We start from the raw sequence: 20,353 nt of genomic DNA on the forward strand, positions 1-20,353 counted from the left end.
CTTAATTCTAGAAAATATAGTAAATTAAATTGTAAAATAAAGTAAATTGTATTTGGAAGATAGGACACGCCTTATCTTACAGTTAAGTACATTTAAGTACTAAAATGAATTATTCATTATTTTTGTTAATCACCATGAATTGTTATATGCTCTGGATTATACTATTTGTATTTAAATATTTTAAAAACCATTAGGATTTTGGCTATTTCAAAATATTTATTTGGAGGAAATACTTGTTTTTAATTTAAAGCAATATGGTGAAATTGAAGATTGTCAGATTGATGATTCTTCACTTCACGCAGTAATTACATTCAAGACGAGAGCAGAAGCTGAAGCAGTAAGTATTACAAATACTCTAATTTATTGAAGATTCTGATTTAAGTGTCTTATAAATCTTGCTTTTAAATTTTAATATAAATGAGTTTTTTAACTTACCAAATAACTACATTTTGCCAATAGATAGAACATACAAAGTATGTCTCCTTTCACAGGAGATAAGGTCTCCTCACTTTTCATTATCATTTTTCTCAGATGGCCCAGTCTTCTTTGTCAGACTGAGTGGTGAGGGATAAGGTAGAAGCTGAGGGCGAATCTTCGTGGCTGCCCTTCTTAACCATTTGTATCTCCTGCTTCCTAGTCCCAGTTGGCTAAACCCTAAAGAAGTGCCCCTAGCTCAGCATATGCCCAACTGTGCCTCTGCAGCTTTTTTGCCCAAGACACGATATAAAACTGTAGCTTTTTAGAGTCCTTTTAGTATTGTTGTCTTAAACTATGTACATGTTGAATTGTCTTTCCAAAGAATGACCACAAAGTATATGCAGCCTTTTCTTTCTTCTGGGTTTAAAAGATCAAAAAAAAGGAGAATGGGTATGAGGTATGGGGGGTTTATAGGAACCATTTAAGCCTTGTGTGTTCTTTGTTTAGGATTGTAGAAAAATAGATGTACCATTTTGTCCTTGGGAAAATGCAGTAAATGTTCCAAATTGGTTATCTAATGTGAATGGAAGAGTTTGTTGGTTTTCAGAAGTTTTAGTTGATTGTGGGGTAAATAAGTTTTGGGAAACCTGCTAAAGATTGATTTATCCTTTTTGTAGCTCCTGCCAGCACAGTGGTACATTGCTGGAGTTTACCTGGTAGGAGTTGCTCTTGGGACATTATAACCAATTAAAGACATTGGGTCTGATAAGTTGCAGACAAGTGTTCAGCTGAGCCCTGGAATAACCTAGTTTCTAGGTTAGTGGGGTGGGTAAGTGGATAGTTTTATAGACTAGGAATTCCTTATTCTAAACTTTTGTTTTTATAAATACAGTTTTGACTCTTATTTAATGATCTTTTATGAAAATAAAAGCTTGTAATTTATAATTGATAAGAGTTTAAAACTTTCTTATAAACTTATATGTAAATGTTATATTGGAAAAGTAGATATTTGATAATGTTTTCCCTCAAAGGTATTGTTGAATACAAGTTAAGAATAAGCTTCCTTTAAATGATGGCTTCAGTGATAATTTTCAGTGTAATATTAGGTACATGAGTTGTATTTTATTTTTTAGGAAGTAGTCACATTATAAAACAATGGTAGTTGTTAGTTATTGTATACATGGTTAGAAAATATATTGTCAAGTTTGTGGATTTAGTAACAACTTCAAAAATACATGTATTACTTCGCACTGCTTACTTATGTGGCCAATGAGGGGGAAAATAAGCCTCTTGCCTTTTAGTAGTTTTTGGAGGTTTTGCTCTTGCTAAGACCTATTGACATTTACCTTCTTTCTTGACTCTTAATTTTTCTACCTCATATGTATAAATTTATTCATTTTATATATATATATGTATATACCAAATTAATAGCAGTCAATTAAAAAGACTGGGGATTAATGTATAAGAAAGACTTGAACATTGAGTAAGTGATAAGGTAGCTTAAGTTAGATATAATGTAAGTTATCTTTTCAGGATAAATAACCATTTTAGTTGGATTTACTGAATAGGCTAAAAGGAGAAACTGCCATTGATGTGATAAACATTTGGAATTAAGTTGTAGAAGTTGTTAAACCATAATGTTCCTTAAGCCATAACATATCTTTAAATTTTGTAACATTCTGTTTTAGAAGAGAATAGAAAATTCAGTTGAAGCTTATACAGGCAGAGTACAAGCTAAAGCACTGATTTTTAAACTTCTGGATTTCAGGGAACATTAAGTTCAGAAATTTAAAAATTGGTATGTTTGACATAGGGGTGCTGATTTTTAATTTTGTCATGGAAGAATGCTTAAAATGTACAAAAGATATTGCACTTATCATCACCATTGTGTAAAATTTTAATATGAAAATGTAGGAGGATATAAAGTCAAGATGAAAGACCTCAAGAAACTTGTCAGCCTTTGCTAATGTTTATTTTCTAATATTTTTATTTTCTGAACCATTGTTGTAGATGAATGAATGAATGTCTATTTTCTATAATTGATAGATACAAAATATTTCAAAGTGAAAGTACAGGGATAAGTTAATTGAGACATTCAAATATAACTGAAAGGTGAGAAATTTTACCTAGGATAAAGGCCAACATATTTTAGGAGTAATATAAACAGAACACTTTTAGTATTAGGCTAAGATGGTTATGGTTTGATTCTTACTAGTTAGAAGATGGTTCCTACTGCTTTATTTTCCATTTTCCTATCACCATCCCATGTACTAAAAACAGATGAGTATCCAAACAAGACAGGAAAAAGTAGTCTCTTCCCATGACTGGTTAGAATGTTGTTTTTCCTACTCTGAATTGTTCCTATACCTTTGTAAGATATAAGGATCCAGTTTTAGAAAAGGATGGTTAATCTTCTGTTTAATAGAAATCAGCCTCAAACCCAAAGAGGTGTATTGTAGTAGACCATCCTGCATGGTGTGAGCCCAGCTTCCAGTGGCAAACATTTACTGCAAAATAACTTCCTAAAAATCATCCTAAACCTTCCAAGGACCAGTGTAACTGGTTCAACCACTTTGGCCTTTTCATTTGCAAATATCCCTCTTCTGTGATGTAATTAGCAGCATTGGCTCCCTTGTTTTCTATAAAAGGCAAGCACCTAAAGTAAACCTGTGCATCTGTAAATGAGGACCATCAGGTAATAGGCAGAGAAACCCAATGAAGGCCTGTTAAAGCTGAGGCTGCAGCTTTTGCTCCCCTTGAGAGAAAAGCCATGGTGTCCCTTTTCCTCCACCGAACTCGGTAGTCTGTGTGAGTGTCTCATTTCATCCATAATGACGTGGACACTGTGGGCCAGTGTCTGCATCAGTGTATAGCTTTTTATTTCAAAAGGAAAAAGAATCTTATTCTACTAGTATATTTTTGACACTTGTGCTTCAACTCCCAGTAGTTGTGAGGATTCACTAATTCACAAATTGTGAAGTACTTAGAACAATGCTTGGGATATAGTAAATCCTCTTAATGTTAGCTATAGTTTAATAACTATTAAACTATAAACTATTACTTAATAACTTTTAAACTATTAAACTATTATTGTGGGCGTTGTTTTTTCCAGAAAGAGAAATGTTTGGAAACTGAAGAAAGACAAGAAAGAGGAAATGATTTCAAAATTCCTATTCTTTAGACCTGAAGTTAGAAATACAAAATTGGGTTCATAGAGAATAGTGCAATAACAGCTAGTAATTGATGGGGCTGACTGAATAAATAGTAAATTAATAGCAAGAACAATATGTGTAAGTGAATTCAATCATGAGAAATCAAATCATATATATAGCATAGTCTTTTGTGTATGTTTTTACTGATTCACTTTTAAGTGATGCTATATGATAAGCACTGTGCTACCAGAATTAGTAAATCTAAGTCTAAAGCTTGTTGGAAAGTGGCCATGTAGCTTGGACTCCAGAGTTTAAGGAATGGAAAGAGGTCTTTCCCTGTAAGTTCTGAAAATTAGATTTTACCTTTCTTTTTTAAATTTGTGGTCCTTTAATGTAATTTCTGCCTAAACATTGTATACTGTGGTTATTACAAACATAAATAAACTTGGTTTTAGCTTTCTTTTATAGATTAGTTTTAATCATTATGTTTACTAAAAATGTAAGGTACGCTAGGGTGGGATTGCAGCTTTAACTCTTCTGACCTTAGGTCAGTTTTCCCACAGTTTTTACAGAACACTGGTTTCTGCAAGAGCTCCGCTAACAAAGGATTCTCTTGTTAGATAAGTTTGTGAAAAGCTGCATTTTATATATTTCAAGTAGATTGATAATCTGAGCAACTTGAAAAGGAGAAGGTAAACACATCTGTTTAATTTTGCTTAACTCTGTTTTTTCCAAATGCTAATTATTTCTAGAACCATTTTCCACGTAAGATAACTGAACCCACCTTATAACTACTTTTCATTCCTTTTTCTTCCTCCATCATTTGTCAGATCTTTAGCCTTTCCCCCCTTCTGTTGTGCATATGCCTGCTTCCTTAGTTGTTATTTTGTTTCAAACTTTGAATGATGATGTGCAAGAATAAATAGGCCTATGAATGAAATGTTTTAACAGTTATCCTTTACATTTCACAGCATAGAAATTAGAATTATGAAATGAACCCCCTATGTTCATCATAGAGTTTCAGCAATTACCCACACACAGCCCATCTTATTTTGTTCGTAACTCACCCACTACAACATTTCCATTTATTTTGGAGCCATTCTCAGTGATACAATTTCATTTGTAAACATTTCAGTGTATCTCTCAATGTTAGAGCCTTAAAAACATAATCCAACATTACTATTATTACACCAAAAAATAATTTATATTTTCTAGGAATTATTGAATATCCATCAGGGTTTACATTCCCCAATTTTCTTCTTCTTTTTTTTTTAAACTCCTTTGTTTAAGGATCCAGAATATGGTTCATATTTTGAGATATCTTGATTGGCATCCTACAGTCATGAACTCATAGATCAAAACTTTTCATGAGTATTGATCCATTTTTCTCAGTTATTTATGTGGTGTCCAACTTTTGGTCAGCAGCTGGTTTAAAAGTTTGTTTCTGAGTCCTTTTGACAGGACCCTAATGGATTATGATAGTATCTTTCCTTTTGGTATGAAAAGGTGTTCTGGGTTGATCTTACTCATTTTCTCTTCCAGTCCTGGGAATTGGCCATTTTTTTAAGGAGCTCTGATTTTTTTTTTTTAAACTGAGCAAAGGTATTTAGAGATCACAGCCTGAGTACTAGGGGTGCTCATTACTACTGAGTATGTTACAGTCACTATCCTTTCCAGTGGTCAGAGCTAGGAGTAAAAAGTATATACATACATTCATGAACACACGTACACATACATACATGTGTATTCTCATATATATACGTGTATAAAGAAAATTCAAAGCTAATATTTTTCCATTTAATTCTGAACTCTATAGGGTTTTGTACACACATGCACACACGTACTCAGAGAGAGGTAGGAAGAAAGAAGAAGAACTTGGACTAATACTTGCTAGTTAATTCTGGATTATATGCTTTTTACTGCACTTACATAATCACAGGGTCTCTGTATCTCTGTCTTTTTTCATGCTAAAAACACAGCATTTCACTGACAACAGCATAATTATGCTCTGCATATGTCTGAAAATAAAAATATCATCTTTACCACAGATAATATGATTGCTGAGAAGAAAAGTTTAATATTTCTGAGTTCTTTTCCTTATGGTTTATTAATTAGGTATATACTGTGTATACATATTTCAAAGTACTTGTAGGCATTGAGACCATTTTAATGAATGTAAAAATTTTAAATGAGGAAGGAAATTTTAGATGACAATCATCTTGTCTTTCTGACTTATTGTTATGGTTGTAGTTGTACTTTATATAGTAATTAGATGAATTAACAACCCTTTTTAAAAAAAATTCCTTTTCAGTTTCAAAATATGGTTCAGTAAAGTAGGGGTTATACAATTCTTCAAAAATTATTGAATTTTGACAGCATACATTAATGTATTGATAATGTTCATTGTGTTGAAGGTTGATGGTTTATACATTTGAGTGTTTTTTCTACTTTAAAATATAGCTTTAAATTTTAGTTTTAAAATCAATTAATTTTTTTGATAGATAATACATGGTCATGACGTAAGAACTCCAAAGGTTGTGGAATAAGAAGTAAATTGTCTTCTCATCCTTATCCTTAGTTTTCTCCCTTCCCAGACATTACAAATATTTTTAGGTGTCTTTTTGTTTATGTTTTCATAATGAGCCTATGAATCTACAAGAATATATCTTTTCCTCACAGAAATGATAGTGTATGTGCAGAGTTCTTTACCTTGACTTTTTACACAATGCCAGTCTATCCTCAGATAATTTCATATTAAGAGCTGCCTTATTTCTTTGTTGTTGCATAGGTATTTCATTATATGGATGCACCAAATGTAATCAGCCATATTGGTAGGCTTTGTTTTTATTCTCTTACTGTTCAGCAGTGAAAGTACTCTTGGTGCATATTTATCTGTACACATGTGAGTATGATTATAGGGTATGTTCTTGATGCATTACTGCTGGGTGCAAGGATATGTGCATTTAAATTTTTGATGGATAGTTCTGAAATTGCCCTCCATACTAGGTTGTACCATACTTGCTTACCCACCAAAGATATGTTTTGTAAACATTAGTATTTTTAACTTACTGAACAAAGTCACCAAATATGTTTGAGTGCCTTTTCTCCACACTCTTGCCATAGTGTGTACTATACATAGTAGTTGTACCAATTTTCTTATTTAAAAAATCCGTGGATATGTAAGTCATAGTGACATATCAAACAGTTTTATTTTTGTAAAATAGCAACTCATTTCAGTTTTATTTCACTTTTCTCTTTATCAAAGTTGAGCAGTTTTCAGCCAATTTCCAAGCCAGTGGCTGAAATCAATGTTTCTTTCCCCCTCTTTCTCTTTCCTTTCTTTCTAAAAATAAATAAACAAAATCTTTAAGAAAAAATAAAAAATAAAAAGCCAGAAAGACAAAAAGCATCAAAATAACTAGGAATATTCTAAAAAGTATGAGGATGATCATTGAATTTATCATGAAATAATTAATATAGTAATGATATGGAATAGGGTGGTAATAGAACAAAATAGAGTTTAGTAATAGACCTAAGTAAATACAAGAATTTTAGCAAATAACAAAAGAAGATGTTGTATTTAAATCAGGGAATAAACCAAATTATTCATTAAATAATGTTGGGATAACTGACTGGAAGAAAAAAGACATATGTCTTTATTTTTTTTATATCAAACTAAATTCAAGTTGAATAAATTTTGTTTTAATACCTAAGACTAGTAACAATTCAAGATCTCTGAAAATACTCTTAGTGTGGAGAGAGCTTTTTACGTCCTCGCTGAGAATCTTGAAGCTATAGAGATAAATGTTGATAAATTTCAGTTTATGAAAATTTAAAACTTCTTTGTGGCAAAAACAGCAGCAACCCTTCCTCCTTGAAGAAAAACATGCATATAAAGAAAATGTCCAGTTGAGAAAAAAATTATTTTGTGAATATGACAAAACTATTCAAGAAATTGGTTTAAATATGATAAGTGTGTGTGTGTGTGTGTGTGTGTAGCCATTCAAGAAAAGTGATATATTTATTGGTATGGATGTAGGGAAAGGATCTATGAAAAACATGGCTTAATAATATAAAAAGAAAGTTGTAAAACCGGTAAAGTATGCTTCCACATATGTATCATACATATGTATGCTTCCACATATGTATCATACATATGTTTGTATGCAAACCCTTTTAGTATCTATGTAGGAGTTTTTTTCAAGCTCTTCATTGAATGGTGGTTACACTTAAGGATGGAGTAATAATGGATTATGTTTTTCATTCATGTGACTTGAAGTTTTTTAAAAATAAAATGGGTGAATTGCAGAAGAAATTTTTAAATTTTAAAGATTTTATACTGAAGAAGGGAAATAAGGAGAATACATAGTAATGGAAAAAATACAATAAATTTAACAAAAGATTTTATGTTACAGATTACATGAAATAAGGTTATATCCTCAAAAGGCAAGAGCTCAGTTATTTAAAACATTTACACAGCAAAGTGGCCAAGTTTCTAACATAACAGTTAATGGAAAGCTAAACATACCTAGCTTTGAAAATCATCCTGTAAATAATTTTAAAGTTAAAACTTAAGAGAATTGTAGACTTGCCTTATAAATATGAAGAGGCATATGCTGAATATAGAAATTTACAATATTAGGTCATCAGAAGTTTTTGTCAGGAACTTATAGAAAATGTCACCAACATTTTTTGCCTTTTTAGCTGGATGATGAGTTTTTTTGAGTAAACATTTTGCATGAGACCATTGGAATTCCTCACAGTAATATATTTTTATGTAATAATTATATCTTCAAAAATTACAAGTTGTTTCTGAACTTAACTGTTATGTATTAAGTACTTAAAAAAATTAGTTACATGAAATTGTGAGAAGGCTATGGACTAAAGACTGCTGAGCTGCATTTTGAATCTTTTAAATTTATCATAAATTTATATGTACAGATTTAAAATTTTTTATACCTGAGGACTTGAATATCACACTACTCATGGTCAGATCCTTGAACATGTAACTTTTTACATTTCACATTATGCTGTACTTTGACATTGTGCTATTTTGTTTTGTTGCCTACTTTGATTTATATTAGTCCATGTTACTTTAACTTGCACAATTTCCAAAGCAGCCACTTAATGTGGCAAATACTTAGACTTTATTACGTTTGTTTTATATGCCACTCTGAAAGCTTTGTAGAAAGTACTTCAGTTTGTAAGAGAAAAGTTCAGGATTTGAGATATTTATATTTTATTTATATTTTATAACAGTAATATATCAAACGCTTTGTGATCACGTGATGTAATTGAAAAATAGTGTGCTATTTTGTACATGAAAAATTATAATTCTGTTAAAGTTTTCTAATTATAGTTACTATATGTGCCATTTGTAAATTAAGAATTAAAATGCAGTGAATAACATTTAGCCTGTTGATTCTAATTTAGACTTCGATTCAGCATCTTGAAGTACTTTGAGACTGTTGCCTTGAATGGCAATTATCATTGTATTGTAAACATGTTAGACATAGTTCTTCTAGTCAAATCGTGGCCAGTAGTGAATTAACTCTAATCAGTTACGAGAAACTGTTCTTGTTTTCTTTGTAAAGGAATTTCCAGTCATTATGCTGATGTTAGAAATAACCATAAAAAGTACATTATAATATGTCATAAATAGAGAATAACCAGAAAGCAAATTGACAGCTGTCTTCACTGTGTTTAGCTAATTTAATTTAAATATTGGGTTCTGTAACATTTTATTTTTTTCTTCCGAAATTATTAATGTTTTATATTCCCATGTCTTAATTATTTTAGGCTGCTGTTCATGGAGCTCGTTTCAAAGGGCAGGATCTAAAACTGGCATGGAATAAACCAATAACTAATATTTCAGCTGTTGAAACAGAAGAAGTTGAACCTGATGAAGAGGAAGTATGTTTTTGTTTTTCACTTAGTTTTGTCCTTACATGTTCACATTTTTATATAAAATGTATTTATGGCTATAATTTTAACATAAACCTTATTTCTGAGCCATATTTCAGGCAGGGATAGCAGATAAATGCAGACAACTTTATGTTTTCTGGATTAATGAAATCTGTGGATTGCTAATCCAAAAAGAATACATTAAAATCACCCATACTCAGTTTTCATTTACTGTTAGAAGAAAATAATTATTCATTAGATTTTTATCCACAGGAACTTCAGGTTTTAGAGTATGCTCAGTTGCTTTATTAATCTTTCAGGTATCTTTTATTTTAATTTATACTGTTTTAGTTCACTAGAATGAATGGCTGCTATATTGTAGACACTGTGATAGGCATAAAAATGAATAAGACACGGTCCCTGTCATTAAGGAGCTTATAATCTGCAAAGGGGAATGGTGGTAACAGACACAAAGAAACTAATTATAATAAAAGGCACACTGATACGCTGAATAGAGATTTGAACAATATGCCGTCGGAATCCAAAAGAAAAAGTGATTATTTTCATCCAGAAGAATCTTGAAGGAGTTGCTAACAGTGGAGCTGAACCCTAAGTGATAATAAAGCTTTCCTTAACTGAGAGAGCTGAGATGGGGAATATAGTTGAGAGGATATTTGAGTGGAGGGTTGGTGTGGAAGATTACATTTTTCTTGAATAACAGCAGTTAGTCTGATGACTTGGACTTGTGAGCATAAAGAACAGGGAGCCCTTTGAACAACCCAGTATTAAGAATAAGCAACTCTGTTTTGTTTAATCATTAATAAGCTATAGGAAAAAAGTGAGGAAGTTAAGAAATAGAGGTAAGGTAGGGGCACTAAAGGAACCCATGTTTTACGTTTAGATTTTCATAGTGTCACTTCACTTTGTTAGAAGAGCATTCAAGGCTGTTATACATCTCCATAGTCAAATGCAAGAATAAATTGTGTCTTTTGAACTCATATACATGATTTGTCATTTTATATTTTAGATTATACCTATGTCCTTCCATGAGTTTGAATTGAATGGGGAGAAAAGCAGGAGAGCTCCTGGTATTAGGTATTTTGAAAGGTTTGAAAAGCAGTCCTAGAAGGTCTTACAAAAGGAATAGAGAAAATAAAGGAGTGCTATAAAGAAAATGTTTGTTTACATACAGTAGAAAATCTGGATAGATTTTTATATAACTTGTTGGTTGATTTAGTGTCCAGAGTTAGGGTAAGTCAGAGAAGACTTACTGATGTTTTCTTTAAAAAAAAATTCTAAGCAGGGTTTTGCAGAAGATAGCATCATTTGGTAAAGAGAGGCAGGGGAAATGGCATGTACAAAGGCTTACTTTGATAATTCTTTAGTGCCTGTATGATGCAAATGAGAATAGATATTGTAGAGAAACCACTGAGTCCATAAAGGTTGCTTTTCTTTGTTTCTTGAATGTTCTAGCTATAGAAATACCTTTTTTGTATTCGACTCTGTTGGGAGAAATGTGTATTTAAAAGTGTCACCTTTTTCTTTTTTTTTCTTTTTTTTTGTGTAAATTCCTAAATGCATTTTAACCTAAAGTTTCAGGAAGAGTCTATGGTGGATGACTCATTACTTCAAGATGATGATGAAGAGGAAGAGGACAATGAATCTCGTTCTTGGAGAAGATGATTTGACTGATCATTGATCTACATATGCTAGAACTCTACCTGTGTTTCATTAGTATTATCTAATGTACTTTTACATATTTGTAAAAACAATTTTTGGTAAATGTGATGGAGATGGATTTCACAAATAGACAAAAGAGAAGAAAACTACCTTCTGATCCTGTATTTTGAAAGATTGATGTTTGCATTTTATTTCAGTAAACAATTGCTAAAGACATACTAGAAACATGCAATGTTTTTATTACAAACTTCTACTGAACATTATGGAATTCTTTGGGTTCTTTGTAATTTAATGAATAGGTCTGAAAACTTATGACCAATACTTGTTATAACTTAGAGGATTTTGTTTTACTCCAAATAAGGAATGAATTTGCATTTAAAATCTTAATGAATGTTTTCAAAAATGAATAGATAACATAGTACTCTAACTAAAATCTCCAAGTATGTACTCATATTATTACATAGTAGTATGCTTAGGCTTTACTATGTATTAGCCTTTTGTTGGACTTGTGTATGTATTTTACCATATGGGTTTCATTGATAATGGTGTATGACTGCTTTGCATATGACTCCCTTCTTATGCATTCAGATGTTTAAAATAAAGTGGAATGGTCTCTTAAAAAGAAAAGAAAAGAAAAAAAGTAATGACAAAAAAAAACAAACAAAACAATACAATGTTCCTTGATTTAAAAAAAAAAAAAGAAAAGAAAGAAAAGAAAAAAAGTTAAAGTAGACCATTCCTGATGGTAATATACCCTTCCCCCCAATTATCACAAAAGGAGCTATAATCACTAACTTACTCTTAATAATAATGGTTACTGGTACCTTTACAATAATGTACAATCCAATGTTTAAAATTTATACCACTTCAGTTTGGTTTGATCCTATAAATTTTCAACAGATGTCTTAAAATTTAAAAGCAGGCTGATTAGTTTGGAACCAGACTTCAAGTAGAGCTAACATTTGGTGAATAAGAAAACCATCACATTACATTTTGGATGTATGAAAGAAAACTTGACCATTTGAAGATGTATGAATAAAGAAATGTACTATAGATACTGCTTTAGGAAAACACTGTTTGGTAAGTGTTTCAGTCTGATATTTTAAGTGTGCACTTCCTATACTGTATAAAAATCTTTGACATTTGCAACAATATTGTGATATTTTATGTGGGTATCTCTGGCAAGTGAACATGATCACTTAAAGTTGATTCAGGAAATAAATGCATACTTTGTAGAATGAGGGGGTGGGAGATGATATATTTACATTTTTAAATTCATTTCGGTTACAAGTGTTTCTGCTCCTTCTGAGGTTATAGTGATTACATTAAAAATCACATTACAAACAGCACTTTCTTTACATACTATGGTCTTCACAATCACAAACTGTAATTCTACCACCCATAGTCTTCGGCCAGTGGGGTGACTAGTGGGTTTGTTCCATACTCAGGGTTAAAGTTACATACATGTTCTTGATAGTAATACTATTTCATAGGAATATTTTGACTTATAATTGGCACATTGTGTTTGTATTTAAAATTCCAAAATCAAATTTCTTTTGTCAAAATGGTGACTTTACTTGAAAACTTCTTTATTTAGATATGTGATATACTTTTATATAGTCTCTTGTATGTTGACTGTGTGCTATTCTGATTTGTTAGGTAAGTTTGTTTTCTTTTCTTTTTAGTAGTCGTGAAAGTGCCAAATTGGCAGAGGCTCACGTTTCTTCTCTTTACACCAAACAGGTATTATAAAGAAAGAAAATCTTTTAAAGGCCAGTTAAATCTCCATGATGATTTTTGGCTTCATAATCTGATTAGTAAATTTTTGCCTGATATTTTAAAAGTTACCATAAATCACCTTATAAAGTAACTGAAATGACCTATTATTTATTTAAATTCACAAATAGGTAATTACTTTTCCTAGTTTTACATTCTCTAGTAAGGTAAGCCATTTTGCTGTGAATGAATCTGAAGACAAGTTTATTTTAGTTTGGTCCTGAAGTATGGGGATTAAATACTAGCAACATTCATTAGGCTCACAATTATATTTTTATTAGCATTAATATGATTTTAATTATAAATATTAGATTTTCATTGCTATTGAACTATTAAAATTAATGTTTCAAATACTAGTACTCTACATGTACTTTCATCTGTTCTCATTTAAAACTGAAGATAACCCTTTAAGGTGGTTGTTAATTTCCATTTTACAGATAAGGAAACTTGGGCTAATAGAAATGGAGTGACTTGTCCAAAGTCACAGCTGGTCATGGGAAAGACTAGGTTTAAATGTATGCATTCTGGTTCCAGTGCCAGCTATCAATTTTTTTGAAAAACTCTACATTGCTACCTCCTTTTTAATGATTGATTGAGCATGACATCATGCGTGCAATAAATATGGTAGTTCTTGCACAATATTAGTAGACTTCTTGGTCATTAGCCAGTTTATACCTTTACCCTCCCTTTTAATACAGCACTTTGTTCATATCTCTGTTACAAGTACTTATGTTGTAATACAGTTTATCTGGTTTATACGTCCGTCTGTCTTCCCCACTAGATTACAAGCTCCTCTAGGAAGGGGACCATGTCTTATTCATCTTCTTATCTCTAGTGATTATCACAAAGCCCGACTCTTACTGGGCACTAAGATGTTTGTTGGATGAATTAATGAATGAATGCATATTTGAACCTCCAGTAATGGAGTGGCAGTTACCTTCCTTGTGAATTCTTACCAATTTTTCAAAAATATCTCTTGAAGGTCTTCTCAGTCATTGGGACCATTTTGCCAAACTGTTGCTATTAAGCATTGCACCACTGGGGTTACAAATGCTGACAGGAATGCATGTGTAGTCCTAGTGGAATATCTGTAACAATTAGTAAGCCATTAATATTTTAGGGGATTAAATGTTGTAGGCAGTTGCAGGAGTAAAATAGCTTTTTGGTTTCGGAAATGGCAAGAGCCACCAATCTAGTCCATCCTACTAATGTTTTATATCCAAACATGACCTAGCATAGAGTGCTGGACAAGGGTTAAGAGATTTAGCTTTTGGTCCCAGCTCTGTAACTCACTCTGTGACCTTAGACAAGTCTCTTAACTTATCCAGGGCTGTTTCCTTGTCTGTAAAATGAAAGTGGCTGGACTAGATGATCTCTAAGATCCCTTTCACATCTGTAGCTTCCCTGGTGTTTATAAGTGTTTAATCTAAAACAATTTAATACATCTATACCAACTCTGCATACATGTTGCTGCTATTATTTCTATCTTATCAATAGAAACAATTTTGATTTGATTATCATAATTCATATTATATGTCTTAGTACAGTTTCGTATGTGGTATTTTCAAAGCTTGCCTTTGCCAGCACAAATTCCATTCAGCCTATGAAGTACAGATTAACTTCTGTATTCACTAGCATGTTTCTTCTCTACTTGCAACTTTTCCATTCACTTCTGAACTCAAAGTTTTAAACTTTAAGGAAAGTTTAAACTCTTTCCTTATTATAATATGCTACCTAAAATGTGAAACATATTTTTAATTACAGTTATAACAAGTTTTTTGCTTTGGTACAGATCTAGGCTGAGTTGGGACTGAAAAAAGAATTGAGAGTGATGTAGGTAGATATTTGTTATTGGAAAAAATTGAGGGAAATTATGTATTATTGGTTAAAAGATTGAATAGGGTTGTCTGAAGGGATGGTTGAGTTGTCATTTTACATATTTCAGTATTTTATGTCTCTGCCTAAGCAGTGTTTTAAATGTTGTTGGATGAGGTAATATTTTCAAAATTAATTTTAATATTTAACCAATGCCCAGGCATTTATTGAAATCATCTAGGAATGGGAGAGTATTCCATAGTGCTTGTTTTATTGTAATATGACCAGATGTATCATAGTAGTTTACTATGAAGACAAGACTTCACTTTTGAGCTCATTATCTGTAGAAAGTATGGCTGAGCTTAACTGAAGGAGATTTCCTGTCATTAGAACTGTTTTGTGAGGATGGCATTTCCAGTCATACTTGGAACACTAATCATTGGTTCTAAGGGTTACAGAAAGAAAGCAAACAGTTGCATGTTTGGTGTGTTAAAATATCAATGGCTATATTACAGTATTGTGCAAACTTTATCATCTATTTTCTTTTTTTCCCCTTACCTATAATGTGAACTAACTATAGAAAATAATTTTTACTATTTCTAGAACTTATGTAAGTACTATAGTAAACTATTGTTTTTTCTTTCACAAGAGTCTTTTAGCCTTTTAAAACAAAAATATCCTGCATGAAATTCTGGTTAGGTTCACTTTTTGGTCTTTCTCAGGGTTTTTCTTATTTTCTAAAACCCTATAAATTTAAGATAGAAATTTAATCTAGTTTTAAATTATGAGTATACTATTTGAAAGGCAGGAAGAAGATTTCCTTTTCCCAGACCTCAGGAACTGCTTTGTTCTTGTTAACTTCTTGAACTGGCTAGTATGTAGGCTTTTAGAGAAGAGTAGGTTTTTTACTCGCTCTGATTCTTATATACCTATCAGATGACAGCAGGTAATCTTCCAAAATAGCTTCCTCAAAGTCCTAAAAAAACAAATTTCGGAGAACATGACTGCCATTGCTCAGTAATTTCTAATGAAAACATAGCTTAGTTGAAAAATTTCTAATTTGGTAATAAATAATTTTCTTGCACTTTGTAAGTATGATGTTACTACTTAGTATAATTGAAAGTATTTTTTATTTTACCTTTTTGGTATCATTTGATTATATTTGCTTCTCCCTAATCGCTCCTTCTTGTTACTTCATCTATCCACTCACCTCCCCATCATCCAAAATTAGTCTTCCTTTTTATACCAAGGACTGTCTCATTTTGGTGTGTTCCTTTTTATTTTTGTTGTTTAATCATTGTGCTTAGTATAGAATTTTATGTCATATATAGTGTGACTAAAGAATGAAATGATTATCATGTGGAATTTAAAGAAATGAGATATACGTTGCAATTACTTTGAAATCTTCAGGAAACAATTATCTTAATTGTTTTTGCTTTCATTTTTATATATAAAATCTTGACATTTGTTCATGATTTTTTCAAATTACTTGGCCTACCCACACCTCTAAAAATTTGCTATTTGGTTGGTTACTACATTTCCTGACCAAAATTTTTAGATCATAGTCATGTGGTAGGGCTGTGATTTTTGCAGCTTAGTGTTTTAAGGAAGCATGATGCAGAGAGGTTTTGTTAAAATCATTTTAAGCCATAGTTGATCTTTTGTGAAATCTGTCTACAACATTTATTTTGATTCTTTCTCAAATAGACTTTTTTTGATGTTTAGAAAAATTGGAGGTCAGTTTATGGTGTGATTCAATTTTTAGATTTATTTACTATTTTCAGTTTTTTTAATAGTCTTCTCTTTTTCCAGCAGAGAGAGACCATCATTGCCTGAATTTAGCTTTGACTACAGCAGCAAGATCTGTTCCTGTCTGGAGACGACTGTTACAATGCTACCACCCTGGCATTTCATGTTTGCCCTTTATCCGTTTGAATAGGTGTTTACATATGCTACATACAATTAGCGTTTTATCTTTACAGTTTCTAAGGGTACATCTGAGTCCAGAAGTATATCGGAGTGTCTGCTTTGTTTTACCTTATTCTTAAATATTTTCCCCCTTACTTTATAGCCATTTATTTTTTTATACACCGTAAGAAGGCAAAAGACCTCTTGGTTTCCTAATGTGACGTAAGTTCAGTCTCAGCCAAGTTGAGAATTGTGTCCAGGAAATCTGTAAAGCCATGATGCTGTTTTAGTTCACATGAACAATTTAGAGTGAAGAAAATGATTAAAATGTTAATTTTGGGTTTAGTTTAATTTTGAGAGGGGTTTCAGTGGTGTACGTTCCAGAGTTAGAATAGTCCCTTAAAATGATTTCAAACAGATGGTAAAATACTTTTTTACTTACCCTTGCTTATTTCTTCTAAATATACTTAGTGAAGTTGTTCCCAAGACCACTTACCTGAATAATTTTTTAAATATTCTTAGGTCTTCAAAACCAACAATGAGACAATTTTTTGTCTTTTCAAGTATTGCAGAATGACCTGTGGAGTATAAGTATTGAAAAAATATCTATTAAATGTCTAACTTACACAGTTTTTCCATATTTTCCTCGCACTCACGACATCAAAGACAATCTTAAAAGCAAGGGGAAATAATGTGTGTGTTTAACATTGTTAAAGACCATAGTTTTCTATCTTAAAAGGTATATGCCCATATTATTTATTAATAAGCAGTATGGCTTAGAATTATTTATAGAGTATGATTCAGTTTAATCCTAGGTATTTACCCCAAACACCCTTTTTATAATGGGCATCAATTTCAAAACCAGTTTTCAGGAAATCAATTTTTGAGTATTTCAGACCCTTGTGAGGCATTTGAAAAGTTGGAGGTTATACCTGGTACAAACTCTTCATTGGAAAAGTCCAAATGGCAGTTGATTATATTCACCCTTGTTCATGCTATATTTTCCTTTTGTACGCGTGTGCAAAGTTGACTGTTCTGTAAACATTTCTTTCTTGAGTATGCATTGCATTTGTCTTCATGAAAAATAAAAAGAATGAACACATCAGTCATAACGTAAATGATCTATTTTGATCCACTTTAGTTGGAGACAGCATAGTTAATATTAGGCACGGTATGAAGGAAAAGTACATACTTTGGAAGGTCTTCTAACATAATTATGACCTAATAAGTGTACAAGGCCTTTTTAAAAATAGACTTTAGTTTTAGTTTACATTTGCAAACTAGCATATAGTTGCAGGGAATTTGTAAATATTTTCCCAGATTAATTCAGTATTTTTTCAAGGAACGATTCTCTGCCCGTCCAGTAATGGTTTACGTGCTGCATTAGAAACCCAAAGAACATTGTCTGCAGAGGCCATATTTGCTGCTCCCAGTTTTAGCTGGTTGTTGGATGTGGACCACACACTACCGCCCTCAATGTTTTTTTGTCATCTTCCTGTTTTTCCCTTGCCTTTAAATTAAAAACAAAATAAAGCAAAACAATATTGAACTTACCATTTGGAATCAGAGTTCAGGTGATTTGATTCTCAAGATCATTGCACTTTTTAGAAATTGCCGTGAGATCCAGTAGGTCAGTTACATAAATTCCCATGTTGATGAATTAAAGATAAGGATTTCTTATTTCATTTTCCTGAGTAGAATTCTCATGGAGCTCTGTGTAGTTAACTGTGCAGAATCACTTTTGTGTAATTGAATGAAGCAGTTTACCTTTGCATGATTGCATTATGGAAGCCTTTTTATATATATCTTTATATTTTTCAATATACTTGGATTTTACACTACTAGCTGCTCTAGTCATGCTATATTTGTTTTTCTAAAATAGAGTTTATAAATATTTATGCTCAAAATACAGATCAATTGAATATTTTGGTCTTGTTTACAAGGTAAATAATACTTTAAAGTGATGCAGCCCCAGAGTGTCTTAGGAAAAAGTCATTGGTGCTATAAAATCTTTCAGTATCATTTTTGAGCCTGTTTTTTAGACTTTGCTAGGCTTTAATCTCTGATTGCTTGTGACTTATTCTTAGAGCATAATTATAAACGTGGTCGGTGGTTAGTAAAGAGCCCAGCCCATTAGAAATACCCCATAATTTAAAAATAAGCAGAGTGACATCACATTTATTTGTGCCCAGCTTCCCAAAAAGAAAATAGTTTCTTCAGTTTGTCATCAGCTCTTTTGGGTAAGAGGAATGATGTCAACCTGGCCAGAATTTTAAAAAAAGATCATTCAGCTTGGCTCAGTTTTCCTGTCTCTGTTTCAAATGGAAAACTTGTCTAGTCCCCAAATATGGTGTAATCCTGCTCTGCTTTAAATTCCCATTTGTCTTTTACTCAACAAGATGCAGGGTAATTCTTAAGTATTTATAGAATATTTGATGAGTTGAAAGAGATGTATTATTTACATTGTACAAGTTTTGTGTTAATGTGTGGATTGTTTTCTACATCCACAAGACTTCATTCCAGCACCTTAGTGAATGTTCTTAAGATTCAATTCTTAAGTATCAACAAAGCATTCATAGATGTGATGTTTATTTTTGATTCTCAGAATCCTGAAACCTGTTTTGGGTATGATAGAACATGTCTGGCACAAGAGGTTCTTTAATAAGTGGTTTAATTTAACTCAGTTTCTGTGGATTGTTGAACCTTAAAACACCAAAGGAGTCTTTTCTTGTCTGGAGACTGGACTGTTACAGTTTTTAACGCCTGTGCCCATACGTGTCCATTTCACCAGTGTGTGTTGGCATGGGGAAAAAATTCCCTGCTCTTTTAGTGGAGCAAAAGTAATTGGTGAAGCTGTAGCAGCTTTTTTGTTTGTTTATTTTTAAAGTACTAAAACTTGAACTGAAAAGGGTAAAACTTGAACTAGAGAACTACTCTTTTATGCTTAGAATGTTTATAGTATTACATGTTTATGTGGGGTTGTCAACATTTTTATTTATAGTTGAATTATGTTTTGTTTGTTAAATATCCATGATGTTTATTATTTTTATATTTTGAAAAAATTTTAAATAAAATAGTCTTACCTAAAAGCAGTTGTTAAATTTTTAAAAATTGTCCTGTATCTTGCATCAATAGAAAGAAAAATTTGTAGCCCTCAGGCATTACACAATTGAGAATTCTGAAGATGTTTATATTAAGAAATGGCTTCACATTGCCTCTTCCCCTATTTGCCCTCCATTCTCACTTTAAATTGTTTTAAGTCACCTTTGGTACCAATGTATTACTGGCCTAATGGCTCCTTTTCTCACACAAATACAAATCTTCCATGCCTTATGCTCCCTAACTACTGCTGCCTCTTTACTGCCAGAAACTTTGTCTTCTATTTGGGGACCGAAACGTTTCTCCTTATCATGAGCAATGAGAACAAAAGGAGTGTTATGTCAGAGAAGGACTGCCATAGACTCTAAAGTGAAATTTGGCATCAAGTGCTTACACTGCCAACCTCCAAAACTACTGAAAGTGTAGAACTTCCCTCTATAATTTTCAGTTTTCATTTGGACATTTCTCCTGACCTAATCTGCTTTTCCAGCATTTAGCATATTCATTTCATATTTTATCAAATGATAAATTTTTTCTTTTATTGCAGAAATACCTTCTGTATCATCTGTAATCTGGGTTAAATAAGCTTGGTTTCCACTAGT

At 31.9% G+C, this 20,353-nt stretch overlaps 1 protein-coding gene across 19 annotated transcripts in view; it reads left to right on the plus strand.

The window, feature by feature from the left end:
• Window positions 1–19,479, plus strand: part of RBM26 (RNA binding motif protein 26) — a 78,196-nt gene extending 58,717 nt beyond the window's left edge. For 11 of the 19 annotated variants that reach the window (XM_036011236.1, XM_036011243.1, XM_036011248.1 and 8 more), the window contains 4 exons: window positions 251–337; window positions 9,369–9,482; window positions 11,067–12,896; window positions 16,557–19,459. In XM_036011236.1, the coding sequence (XP_035867129.1) occupies window positions 251–337; window positions 9,369–9,482; window positions 11,067–11,156 (291 nt within the window). In that variant the 3' untranslated portion in view covers window positions 11,157–12,896; window positions 16,557–19,459. Of the gene's footprint in view, window positions 1–250; window positions 338–9,368; window positions 9,483–11,066; window positions 12,897–16,556 lie in introns of all 19 variants that reach the window. The other 8 variants (XM_036011237.1, XM_036011240.1, XM_036011239.1 and 5 more) reach the window with 8 other exon arrangements.
• The last annotated feature ends 874 nt before the right edge of the window (window positions 19,480–20,353 follow it).

This window comes from Phyllostomus discolor, chromosome 11, assembly GCF_004126475.2.
Source record: "Phyllostomus discolor isolate MPI-MPIP mPhyDis1 chromosome 11, mPhyDis1.pri.v3, whole genome shotgun sequence".
Lineage (NCBI taxonomy): Eukaryota > Metazoa > Chordata > Mammalia > Chiroptera > Phyllostomidae > Phyllostomus > Phyllostomus discolor.